Source organism: Oncorhynchus tshawytscha, linkage group LG23 (genome assembly GCF_018296145.1).
Source record: "Oncorhynchus tshawytscha isolate Ot180627B linkage group LG23, Otsh_v2.0, whole genome shotgun sequence".
NCBI lineage: Eukaryota > Metazoa > Chordata > Actinopteri > Salmoniformes > Salmonidae > Oncorhynchus > Oncorhynchus tshawytscha.
In genome coordinates, this window is record NC_056451.1 from 16163629 (window position 1) to 16177488 (window position 13860).

The 13860-nt window shown below is 41.6% G+C and overlaps 1 protein-coding gene across 2 annotated transcripts in view; it reads right to left on the reverse strand.

Annotated features, from left to right (window-relative positions):
- Positions 1–3605, reverse strand: part of LOC112222534 (triple functional domain protein) — a 151411-nt gene extending 147806 nt beyond the window's left edge. The window contains exon 1 of one of the 2 annotated variants that reach the window (XM_042304720.1): positions 3374–3603. In XM_042304720.1, coding sequence (XP_042160654.1) covers positions 3374–3443 — 70 coding nt within the window. In that variant the 5' untranslated portion in view covers positions 3444–3603. Of the gene's footprint in view, positions 1–3373 lie in introns of both variants that reach the window. The other variant, XM_042304723.1, reaches the window with a different exon arrangement.
- Positions 3606–13860: the final 10255 nt, after the last annotated feature.

The window sequence follows — 13860 nt, forward strand, 5'->3', positions numbered from 1 at the left end:
ACTCTACAAGGTGTTGAAAGCGTTCCCACATGGATGCTGGTCCATGTTGACTACAACTATTCCCACAGTTGTGTCAAATTGGCTGGACGTCCTTTGGGAGGTGGACCATTCTTGATACACACGGGAAATGGTTGAGCGTGAAAAACCCAGCAGCTTTGCAGTACTTGACCCTCAAAGCGGTGCGCCTGGCACCTACTACCATACACCGTTCAAAGGCACTTCAATCCTTTGTCTTTCCCATTCACCGGCTTAATGGCACACATACCCAATCAATGTCTCAATTGTCTCAAGGCTTAAAAATCCGTCTTCAACCTGTCTCCTCCCTTTTATCTACACTGATTGAAGTGGATATAACAAGTGACATCAATAAGGGATTATAGCCTCCACCTGGATTCATCTGGTCAGTCTATGTCAGTCTATGAGCAGGTGTTCCTAATATTTTGTACACTCAGTGTAGAGTGAATATAAGCATACAGTGCAATAGTTTTGAATTCCTTGGGACATAGACCTAAAGCTTTGTGTGGGCTGACATCATAGGCATGCATGCTACTGAGCTGCTGTAATGAGCCTCATCGTCAAGTGGACTAAAAGTTATGACAATCTCACTGATTAGCTCACAAGAGGATGACTCAGTATAAAATGTGGGATCTATACAATGTTTGTGGGAATGACATAATAACGTCCATCTGTCTAACTCATCACAAAATAAGGACAAGGAATAATAGACGACTATGACTAGCACAACATCTCCATGACTACCACAACAACTCCAAACAGAAATATGTCTCCATAAACTGAAAAGAATACTGTTTTGATAGTTGACTTCCCTAAATCATCGAGCTATGACTTATGTGATGCATATCGTCTTCCAATACAGACTGTCTAGTATATCATCGCGTTAGATACTCTTCAAAGGGTGAACACTAAAATTAGCCCAGTCTCTTCTTAAATGACATATAACAACTTCAGCCAGGCCGTTTAGTACAGCCATATGAGTCAAAAAAGGCACGCTATTCATACCCTGGTCAAAACTAGTGCACTATATAGGAAATAGGGTGCCATTTGGGACACATCCAAAGTCCTACTCAAGACTAACTAGGGCATCATAGTGGGTGCACCCAGGGCTCCCCAAACCAAAGAAATCTGTTTCAGTGCAACAAGAAAGAGCAACTTTGTGCCAAGAGTTCAACGCTCTACAAGGCAGCAGCAATTAGGAAGCCTGCTGGAGAGGTTACAGAAAGTGGGGTGGCCTTTTCTGTCCGTTTCCCTGTGGCTTCAGGATGAATAGTGTTGTAGGATACTGACAGGCCAAACAACATATCCATGGTTGCATCCCAAATGGCACCCTATTATAGTGAACATATTCCCTATTCCCTAAATAGTACCTCAAAGGCATAGGGCTCTGGTCAAAAGTAGTGGACTATATGGAATAGCTTTTGGGACTCAGCCAACATATTCCTTGCTCCTATCTATCGTATGCTTGGACACAGTTATGGGTCATGTTGTTTGCTCTGTGTTTCACTGGCCTCTCTCTTACACCGTCATAACTAGCTTTCACAGTTTTAGCACCTACACAATATGTGTGAAATTTGAAAGTCTAAATGCATCACCATGCAAAGCACTTACTAGCTTCAACACTGCACAAAATACAACCTAATTACCCGATACAGCAAGCTAAGCTTAGTCCTTACAGTTAACAATAATAGTACAAATGGGCTACACAAACCTCAAAGCATCTAGACAGAGACCATTTACAGGCAAATGTTGTTCATGCACATCATTCAGGTTCATGTTGCTATTGTTAACTCCCAGGACATGGTCTATAACAGCTACAGCAGAAAACACTGGCCACATACCAACAGTAGACTGCAACAATATAATACAATCCATTATAGCATTCCAAGCTGTCTTAAAGAGACATCGAGAGGAAATATTTGTGGTAACTATGGGAGAAAGGAACATAGGCAGATGTATATATTTCTACCTTGTTAGATATGACCATCAGCCTATAGTTCGAGGTCCCTTGACTCCATTAATGTTGGGACATTCCTTCGCCAAACCCAATTCCTAACATTGTCTTTAGACAGCTCTTTCTTAACTTCCTTTACCTCCATACTCCAGTGACCTAAAAGCTCAAGTCAATGCTATGCAACATGCATTCACTAAAGAATAGAATAGAATGCATTATATAAATCATTAGGCTATATCACTCGTCTTTCCAATAGACTCAGTCCCTTCTTCACTTCAGCTTGACCCTGTCTGTCCCACTCAAACTTCTGTCTGTGTGTCATCCATGGGGATGGTGGGAAACAGACTTCTTGACCAAGATGCACCAGACCAGATGCTACAGAAACAGCTGAGCGCAAACGAACAGCTGCTCTGACTGTGGATCATCTGAGGTGGTCTCATCATGGTCCAAGGACGTTCCCAAGGCACCTATATGCACTTTTTTTTACTTTACAAAATGTTCATTCCTTTAGAATTACATTCTTACCCCAATTAATGTGGGGGGAAATGATGGCATCGTGTGGTGTGGACCACTTCTGGGATGAATAGGTTTGGCCTACTAGGGTAATAAATAAAAAATACATTGTTAGGTCATTAAATTGACTAGAGAGAAAAAAAATATTAGAACGTATACCAGAGATAAAATCAATGGTATTAGATATGTTAAAGTAAATAACCCTAATAACACAATAATCTGAATATTTTGTAAGGATACATTTTCTAGGGATTCGTTTATTGCCCTGATGGACTAATGGGTGTCTAAATAAACCAAACAGCGATAGAAAAACGTGATAGTCTATTCTTGGTTAGTCCATAACACATCGTATGAGAGTAAACAGGAAGATGTTTCCATAGGCTACGTAGGCCTGGCCTAAAACTCAGTTATGTTCTAGATAGATTGTGCAGCCTCTTCACCTGGGCGGCATCATAGACTACAGTCTGTTTACATGATAGGCTATCACAATCAATAGGATGTGGTTCTGACTAACAAGCAGCTCACTGCCGAAGGTTCATTGGCCACGACGCAGGGTACAGAAAAATGTAAATATGTTTTCTACACACATCTCGAGATAGGATACATTTATTACATTTCATTTCTAGATTATAAACCACCCAAGACACATGTTTTTTTACATTGAAGTGTGCGTAATTTACTATAATCTGAGGTTCACTCTGTTATCATATTGGAATAAAAGCAGAGAGGATGACAGGGAGCCTGTTTAGGAGGATAATAATCGTATCTCTCTAACGCATCCACCCACCAATGGCTGAATTTGTTGATCAGTTTAGCATCTATACGGGAACAATGTAGATGGCATTATCAATACAGTGGGCTACCGGAGGTTCTCGCCCCTCTTTCACTTACCGGACTTGAAAAACGCCGCTATGTCGGCCGCATCTTTAGCAGCCTCATCTATTCCCTCTCCAGAGCTCATGGCTGGAATACCGATATGGAAGAATAATCTCCAAATAATTGACTTCCTCTAGATTTTCCGAGAAAATTGAAATGGAACACCATTGAAATTATATTCTACTGTAACACGCACGCAATCTTTTCTCTCTTCAATAGGCAAGAGACCTCCATCTTGGCGAGAATGAGAATTCTTATTACCGATCGGCGGCGCTCCAGAGCCTGAGCACAGAGGCAGAGGGGGAAGTCCGTTGATAAAGGGGAGGTCTTGTATGGGGTCTCTGGCCCTGCTGGAATATCCCTGAAATTTTGAGGCATTGTGCGCCACAAATGGGATGAAAGGGGAGCCAAATCATAAAGGCTACTTGGTGTAGCCTGGGTGCCAGTCAGTTTCTGCTCTCTTGCCAACTCCTTACGGATTTGTCATTGTCAAACATGTTTTGTTTGACAATGACAATGGAATTGGCAAAAGCACAAACAGATCTGGGACCAGGCTACACTTGGCCACCAGACATGATATAATATAGACATAGACCTTTCATAGGCTATGGTAGCCAACAGGAAAACATAGCTATGAGATAGGCTAGGAATAAAATGTTATTTATCACAAAAACACTTCCTACACTGGGAATAATCAAGACATTTCGACTGTTTAGCCTACCTGATGATGACTGGCCTGGTGTTATTATTTTCCATTAAAGATTGTATAGAACTACCTACAATAATGATTGATAGACGTCTGCTATAAAATATATAGATGGTTCATTCTGCGATCAAACACTGCCTCCCACTGGTTTAAAAAAGTATAAGGTACCTTTATACATGCATTGTGTCCTCTTCATACTGTTGGCATACAGATTGGCCTATGTTGTGATGCACAAATTCTGCAGTTTAGAAAGCCGCTAGTAAAAATCAAGTAAAGAAGATTATTATAGTGTCCATTTGGAAATGCATTGTCTCCGCTCCTCTCATGGCCTACATTACAAAGTGTCATCGAGGCATCTTGAAAATATCTATAAGTGTGCCCTGTGATACACTCAACGGCTGCATCAACGTCTCAATTCATGGCCCCCTACTCATATTCCACACAATGTTGGCGTGCGGCTGGGAATAATCATTAATTACATAGACGCATGTTTGAAAGACAAATGCTTGTATATGCCTGTATGCTCTCCATACTTGTGCATCCCACCTGTGTGACCCATTCCCTCTAGTGTAACGTTAGAAATGAAAGCGAATATACAAATACAGAAAGACGACAAACTGTAGACTAGCAGCCTTCACAAGAACATGTGTTGGCCAAAAAAGGCGTCCTACAAACGTATCTTTCCAAATTTATTAAAAATTAATCAATATCGGATTTTTCTCAATGATCTAATGAGAAGTTTATTTGCGGCCCCATGAGTGGACCGTGACAAATCATATGGATGTGTGGTGTTTCTACCCAAACTATTTATATGGTCAACATCCAGCTAGCACAGTTGATTTGGGCCGATTCCTCAATGCTAGCTGTGCATGGTGCAGCCTGCAGGGAAGTATTTGTAGCTGCCCCCATCAGAAAAAAAATGTCCGTGCTATCCGGAATCCTTGGGACGTCCATACCCCATTGAAGTAGACATTCAAATGGGGTTAAGGTACGGGTTAAGGTTGGGGTTAGCATTAGGTAATAATTATGGTTAATGTTAGGGTATGGTTTAGGATATGGAAATTCCAAGGATGCTGAATAGCAAATTCAGCAAAAATCATTTCCTTGGTCCTACGTAACCAAGGAAACAGCTAACACCATTTAATTGGTGGGAAAGTGTTATCTGAGAACTGCAGCGTGAGCCCCTCGAGCCAGCCCGGGACACCAAGGACCAAAATATAGGAATTCCACGTGACATGGAAAACTTGCAACTGTTTCCAGAATTCTGATACTGTATTCACACTTCAAAGACATATTAGTGATGGTGTGGAAACAACATGTCTCTCAGCTCGCGTTCTGCGAAGTCCAACTAGAGAACAGGTCCCAACCCGCAGTCCCCGTGGAGTCAATAAAGGAAATGCAGGTTTGGTGATGGTATTATCAGCTATTTCGCTTGTGTAGATGTGATTGTAATGTATATTAGTTGGACTGTATATCTTTGTATTTGTCTGGTGGTGGTGGCAAGGTAGCCAATAGCTTGCATCGTGTTGTGGTCCTGTTTCCTTATCCCTGCCAATAAAATGATGGCATTTTCTGGTAATGAAGAGCATGCCAATGTAGACTCAAGAGCTCACAATAATTTAAGCATGGCTAATGGCTATATCCAGGCATTCTGCTTTGAGTCGTGCATAAGAATAGCCCTTAGCCGTGGTATATTGGCTATATACCACAGCTCCTCTGGCCTTATTGCTATTATAAATTGGATACCAACGTAATTAGAACAGTACACATAGAAATAGTGTCATACCTATGGTATGTCTTTCAGCCAATCAGCATTCAGGACTCGAACTTTATAATTTGCATTATAAACTGGGTGGTTCGAGCCCTGAATGCTGATTGGCTGACAGCTGTGGTATGTGATACCGTATACCACGGGTATGACAAAACATGTATTTTTACTGCTCTAATTACGTTGGTAACCAGTTTATAATAGCAATAAGGCACCTAAGGGGTTTGTGGTATATGGCCAATATACCACGACATAGGGCAGTGCACAATTGGCCAAGCGTCGTCCGGGATGTGGCCAGGGTAGGCCCTCATTGTAAATAAGAATTTGTTCTTAACTGACTTGCCTAGTTAAATCAAGTTTAAATGTAGAAATATATTTTTTTTTAAATGTTCGGGACATTTTGTGGATATTATGGTGATGTTATGGGGATATTTTGTGATGTTATGGTGATGTTATGGGGACATTTTGTAGATGTTATTGTAATGTTATGGGGACATGTTGTGCATGTTATGATGCTTCTCTTAGATCCCTCTCTGAGCTCTCACCAGATCATACATAATTCAGTGGGGACTCCAAATGAGATGTCTCACTTTAGAAATCAGCCATGCCTTAGTGAAATACAAATTATCTAACTGCTTTTAAATGCAAAGATGCACAATCATTTTCCAAGTATCAAACGCTCTCTCACCCCATATGAGGGCAGCTTAGTCTGTGATTGTCCTCGGTCAATATTGTGTAATCTAATGGAATTTAATATTGAGGACCACTTTGGAAACAAGCGTTATAATGAATAGTTTCAAGTGATATCCTCTGGGTTCACACTGTACATTTTGTTGTATATATCTGTTACCCAAAATAAATTCAATTCAATAGGCTGGTGTGTTTGTTTCTTGGTGTATGTTGTTCTCTTTGGACAGGCAGTAACCAAATGCTGGTTGCCCTTTTGAATTTGAAGTTTGGGTGGATTGTTTTGTCACTCAACATTTCTCCACACTTGTTGGTCCCCTAATTTTTGAAGGATTGGCTATGTCATATTAATCATCAGCTCCTGGCACTTTCATCTCACCCCACTTTTCACCACTTTACATTAGTGTTATTCCTTTCTAGTTTCAGTACAACATGCATACAACATGCACACGGGTGAATGGCTTTTATTAAGAAGTCACTGTGTTCCTTGGTTGGATTGAACTAGGCCTAGCCTAACCCGAGTTCCACAACATAGGTCGAGGCCTAGTATTGTGTATTGCTCTTTAACACCATCCATTCTCTGTTGGTCAATCCCTTTCTCATGTAATTGGACCACAGGGCTCTTTTATTCCTGTCCAGGTGAGACATGTCTGTCACTGACTGTAAGAGTAGCCTCTACTGTATAACAATGACACATTCATCCCCCAGCCCCATTGTTGACGTTGGTAAGGCGATAGCACTGCTTTTGATCATTACCTAGCCGGAAGGTTAACAAGCTTCTTTTAGTTAACAAGCTTCTTTTTGAAGAGAAAACAATATTATAATTTCAGACAGTAACCTTTGGGCTGGAAAATAAGATGCTGGTCACTGGCAGTGCTTGTTCTGCAGTGCATGCACTGGAATTCTTGTCTGTGTTCTCATGAATAGTAATTCATGTCAATTAAGAGGGTGGATTCCTTGAATAGGTTGCTTTGTTGAGAGTGGCGATGCTTCACTTTAAACCTGACTATCAAAACAAGGTAAGCTACACAGTTCTGTTACATGACGTTACTTAGGCTACACCCTGGTCCCAATCTGTGACCAAATCATGCATTTCATCATGAATGTTTTTAATTGTATTTATTTTAAATACAATAACAGTCTTCTGGACTGTTTACCAGACCATTGTGTAGATAGAGGTTCAGCCTGTAGGCTATGTTGCCCAACTATAAATGATCAATAAGAGGTATGGATTTTACAGAACTGGGGATTCATGAAAATACAGAGGTGGGTAGTAACACATTACAAGTAACACGTTACATTACTTGAGTAGTTTTCTTTTAGGAATGTGTACTTTACTTTTACTTGAGTAAATCCTGTAGGGAAAAACATACATTTGAAAAAGTTTTTTTAAAGTATCAAAACTGTGTGAATATCACTGTCTTATTGCTTTGGTTAGGTTTATATTGGCTGCAAAAGGCTCTATTTCTTGTTTGCCTTTCTTTAGATTTAGTTAGTTAATTGAAAACATGTCACAAGTATTATAATTCAATGTAAAACCGTATACATTTGTATCTAGGTTATTGCTTTTCGATCAATTTACTCAACAAAATAAGCTACTCTAAGAACATAAACAAAACATTGATAGAATGAAAAATAGGCAGATGTGTAGGCTCCTTAACAGCTTCTACCCCCAAGCCTTATCTTCTCGACAGCACTCACTAATCTCTATCTGGAGCTACAGTTGAAGTCGGACGTTTACATACACCTTAGCCAATGTACTTGGCTAAGGTGTATGTAAACTTCTGACTTCCAACTGTTAATCTCAGTTTTTCACAATTCCTAACATTTTATCCTCGTAAAAAGTCCCTGTCTTATGTCAGGTAGGATCACTACTTTATTTTAAGAATGTGAAATGTCAGAATAATAGTAGAGAGAATGGTTTATTTAAGCTTTTATTTCTTTCACCACATTCCCAGTGGGTCAGAAGTTTACATACACTCAATTAGTATTTGGTAGCATTGCCTTTAAATTGTTTAACTTGGGTCAAATGTTTCGAGTAGCCTTCCACAAGCTTCCCACAATAAGTGGGAAGCTGTTAGTCCTTTTCTTTCTGAAGTATTTCTTGATTTGTTTGGTCAGGATATTTTCATTCAAGCCATTCAGTTCTTATCTGAGCTGAAAGCTTGCAGGCAGTTGAGGCTGCCATTGTGTACGCTTGGTGCTTGGTGCTTGATGCTCCGTGTGCTGTAGCTCTTCAGTTCTTATCTGAGCTGAAAGCTTGCAGAGAGTTGAGGCTGCCATTGTGTACGCTTGGTGCTTGGTGCTTGATGCTCGGTGTGCTGTAGCTCTTCAGTTCTTATCTGAGCTGAAAGCTTGCAGAGAGTTGAGGCTGCCATTGTGTACGCTTGGTGCTTGGTGCTTGATGCTCGGTGTGCTGTAGCTCTTCAGTTCTTATCTGAGCTGAAAGCTTGCAGGCAGTTGAGGCTGCCATTGTGTACGCTTGGTGCTTGGTGCTTGATGCTCGGTGTGCTGTAGCTCTTCAGTTCTTATCTGAGCTGAAAGCTTGCAGACAGTTGAGGCTGCCATTGTGTACGCTTGGTGCTTGGTGCTTGATGCTCGGTGTGCTGTAGCTCTTCAGTTCTTATCTGAGCTGAAAGCTTGCAGACAGTTGAGGCTGCCATTGTGTACGCTTGGTGCTTGGTGCTTGATGCTCGGTGTGCTGTAGCTCTTCTCTGTAGGCTGAAGCCTGAGGTGGCTGCTTGCTCATCATGAAAGTCTTGGACTGGAATCACTGCCAGCTCAGGGAGCAGGTGTGATGTGTGTGTCGCCCAGCAACCCTTGTCTTGGCTAGCTTATATAAGCATGTATTTCCTCCAGTGGTTCTGTTCAGGCAGTGTGGTGAATTAGTATTGTACTGGCTGGCCTGCGTTGCACATGCTTCGTCTATTGGCACCCTTTTCCCTACATCGTGCACTACTTTTGACCAGAGACCAAGCAGTGCACCATATAGGGAGTAGGGTTGCATTTAGGATGTAGTCTGGGGCTAGTGTTTGTCCAATAGGTCAATAGCTGTGTTTGGTCTTTCGTTTCCAGGCTTGTTGACTGCTGGGTGCTGCCTCTGATCTGATGCATGCTGTAAATCTTTATCCATCTTCTTCTGCTATCTTCTTCCACAGCCTTCTCCTACTCCCACCAGATACCTGGATGAAACTCATGTGGAGCTATCTTTTAATTGGACTAAACCATTGGGGTTATAAAATAAGCCATAGTAAATGTGACTCAGACTTGGCCTTAACGTCTTTAAAGTGCAATAGAGATAGACCAGTGAGCCGGCTTGGCATGAATAACTCAAGTCTGAATGTGACCACACTTTATCCATGGCATCAAATGCATTCTTAGGTCAAAATGTATAGTGTTTGCCAAATAGTAACATGTCAGTGTAGATATAAAGAAATGCAGGAAAAGCTTAAGTGTGCTTAGTATTCTTGGTCTGCCGGTAAATGGTCTAGCCAGTAGCTATAAAATGCTTTGTTGTTAAGTTGCAATGTGCTGAACCCAAAGGGCCTATATCTCAAATTAGACCCTTACAAGTAAAAGGTAGCTTAACCTAGAGAGAAACACTTCTCCAGACAACACAGGCTCAATTCCAGACTCAATGGGGAAAATAAAACCAGAGTTTGAAAGCGTCTGCAACCGGCCCACAAAATACAACACAAAGTCGGCTTAATTTATTGGTTTGCCTTTTTCCTGCCGTTACCTAGCAGCACCACCAAGCAACTCATTGTAGTAGATTTTACTATCTCTATTCTGTCTTCTTTAACATGAGGCCCCCAGCCACTGGGCTGTCCAGGGTAGTGTTATAGCCCAGCCAGAGTGGGATGTTAAGGTTCTATCTGTGCTGTTTGTGCTACTGTCTGGACGTTTCACTGTATATAACCTGTGGATAGCTAGTGGGTAGGAGTGGTATAGAAGACAGAGAAAGAGGCATAGCTAAAAAGTCTACAGTATATGGAAAATGTTTTTATCAGAGATCACAGTTCAAGAGATTTCCATGAAGGAATAGGCTATCACTTTCATTTTCACTTCTTTGTGTGGGGTTTTGCGTTTTTTTCACATTTTTTTCATGGATTTTACTGTTAATAACAAAGCTGCAGTATATATTGAAGATTTTTTTCTGATATTTCTTCAATGGAGTCTGCAACTGTCCTGAATTTTGGCTGACATGTGAAAGTGATTATCATTCTGTGAACCTTTTGAACAATGGCTGACTCAAAGACTAGAAGGAGCAAAAGGGAGCCTCAATCCTATCTCATATCTAACAGCGAGATTGTTGCATTCAAAGTATGTGTGAATGACTCTGTTGTATCCAGTCATTATGATTTGAATTACTTGAATTGTTTCCGGGCTGAAATATTAATCAGAATTTGGTTCCGCCTCTTGTCGAAGCAATCCGTCCAGTTTGAGTCTGTACTGGGGTTGACTTGATGAGGCCTCTCTCTGTCTCTCTGTTTGCAGCAAAAGCTGAAAGAGGAGCGTGAGACTAAGAGAGCTCAGCTGGATGGCAGACATGACTACGTCCTCAGCATCGTGGCTTCCTGCCTGGGCCTGGAGAAGGCTGACGTGGAGGATGCCATTCTGGAGGGAACTCAGGTAGGGCATAACACTTCATCACCGCTCCACTTCCGTCAATCCCCTGTACTGTGGTCCCTTGTGACAGACTGTTGAGTAGCTGGCCACTGCTTGCGGATGCAACATTTGTTTCTACATTTCAAGACTACCTGTATTGTAATAACTTGTGCAAAAGCGATTGAATCAAGTAAAAGTAAATGAATTGTGGGAACGGTGATTGTGATGAACCTGTCTCCCATAGATTGAGCGCATGGAGCAGTTCTTTGTGGCTGAGGGACTTCCTCATATCATGTTCTACTATCAGGATGTGGAGCTAGCTGAAGCAGGTGAGATGATTGGCCATGTAGGGAAATAATAGGGGAATATAATAATAGCAGAGTAATAACACAGTTAATAGTAGAGTTACAGCTCAAAGAGGTTGAATCTTGCGAACAGTTAGATTCATGTATCTTACCCTTCTTCCTGTCATAAAGATGATATAGTGGGTAGTGGGTAACTGCTTTGTTTGTCTCCCTAGCAGCAGCATCAGCAGCTGTCTTGGCCCCCAACCAGAGTAAGAAGGCCAAGGTGTTTGTCACTGAGGGCAAAGATGTGGCTCTGACTGGTGTCTGTGTGTTCTTCACAAGAGCCAACCCCTCCAAGGCTATCACCTCAGAGAATGTGCACAGGGTGAGTCTCCACCTTACTATCTTACCAACACAAGGCTCTCCATCCTGGCGAGCTACAGTCCTTTAGGTTTTCACTCCAACCCTAATCTAGCACACCTGAATCTAATAGTTAGCTGGTTGATGGCCTGAATTAGGTTAGTTACAACTGGGGTTGGATTGAAAACCTACTGGAGGGTAGCTTTCCAGGAACTGGGTTGGAGAACCCTAATCCAACACATAGTTGGCATTATACGTTTTATCAATATTTATACAGTGGGGCAAAAAAGTATTTAGTCAGCCACCAATTGTGCAAGTTCTCCCACTTAAAAAGATGAGAGGCCTGTAATTTTCATCATAGGTACACTTCAACTATGACAGACAAAATGAAAAGAAAAAAATCCGGAAAATCACATTGTAGGATTTTTAATGAATTTATTTGCAAATGATGGTGGAAAATAAGTATTTGGTCAAAAACAAAAGTTTATCTCAATACTTTGTTATATACCCTTTGTTGGCAATGACAGAGGTCAAACGTTTTCTGTAAGTCTTCACAAGGTTTTCACACACTGTTGCTGGTATTTTGGCCCATTCCTCCATGCAGATCTCCTCTAGAGCAGTGATGTTTTGGGGCTGTTGCTGGGCAACACGGACTTTCAACTCCCTCCAAATATTTTCTATGGGGTTGAGATCTGGAGACTGGCTAGGCCACTACAGGACCTTGAAATGCTTCTTACGAAGCCACTCCTTCGTTTCCCGGGCGGTGTGTTTGGGATCATTGTCATGCTGAAAGACCCAGCCACGTTTCATCTTCAATGCCCTTGCTGATGGAAGGAGGTTTTCACTCAAAATCTCACGATACATGGCCCCATTCATTCTTTCCTTTACACGGATCAGTCGTCCTGGTCCCTTTGCAGAAAAACAGCCCCAAAGCATGATGTTTCCACCCCCATGCTTCACAGTAGGTATGGTGTTCTTTGGATGCAACTCAGCATTCTTTGTCCTCCAAACACGACGAGTTGAGTTTTTGCCCAAAAGTTCTATTTTGGTTTCATCTGACCATATGACATTCTCCCAATCTTCTTCTGGATCATCGAAATGCTCTCTAGCAAACTTCAGACGGGCCTGGACATGTACTGGCTTAAGCAGGGGGACACGTCTGGCACTGCAGGATTTGTGTCCCTGGTGGCATAGTGTGTTAATGATGGTAGGCTTTGTTATTTTGGTCCCAGCTCTCTGCAGGTCACCGTTCTTGTGATCATTTTGAAGGTCCCATTTTGGTCCCAGCTCTCTGCAGGTCACCGTTCTTGTGATCTTTTTGACCCCACGGGGTGAGATCTTGCGTGGAGCCCCAGATCGAGGGAGATTATCAGTGGTCTTGTATGTCTTCCATTTCCTAATAATTGCTCCCACAGTTGATTTCTTCAAACCAAGCTGCGTACCTATTGCAGATTCAGTCTTCCCAGCCTGGTGCAGGTCTACAATTTTGTTTCTAGTGTCCTTTGACAGCTCTTTGGTCTTGGCCATAGTGGAGTTTGGAGTGTGACTGTTTGAGGTTGTGGACAGGTGTCTTTTATACTGATAACAAGTTCAAACAGGTGCCATTAATACAGGTAATGAGTGGAGGACAGAGGAGCCTCTTAAAGAAGAAGTTACAGGTCTGTGAGAGACAGAAATCTTGCTTGTTTGTAGGTGACCAAATACTTATTTTCCACCATAATTTGAAAATAAATTCATTAAAAATCCTACAATGAGATTTTCTGGATTTCTTTTCTCATTTTGTCTGTCATAGTTGAAGTGTACCTATGATGAAAATTACAGGCCTCTCTCATCTTTTTAAGTGGGAGAACTTGCGTAATTGGTGGCTGACTAAATACTTTTTTGCCCCACTGTATATCTAAGGGCTTAAACAATGTTCGTATAACAATGCTCTTATCATTTATAACACTATTTACCCTTGCATTCAGGAAAACAATATTAGTAACAGTATGACACGTCAGCCCAATCTTTGCTTCTAAAATGGTGTCATCCCCTGGCCTACTGTGTGGTCATGTCTATCTAAAGCTCTCTGGCCCTGGTAGGAGGT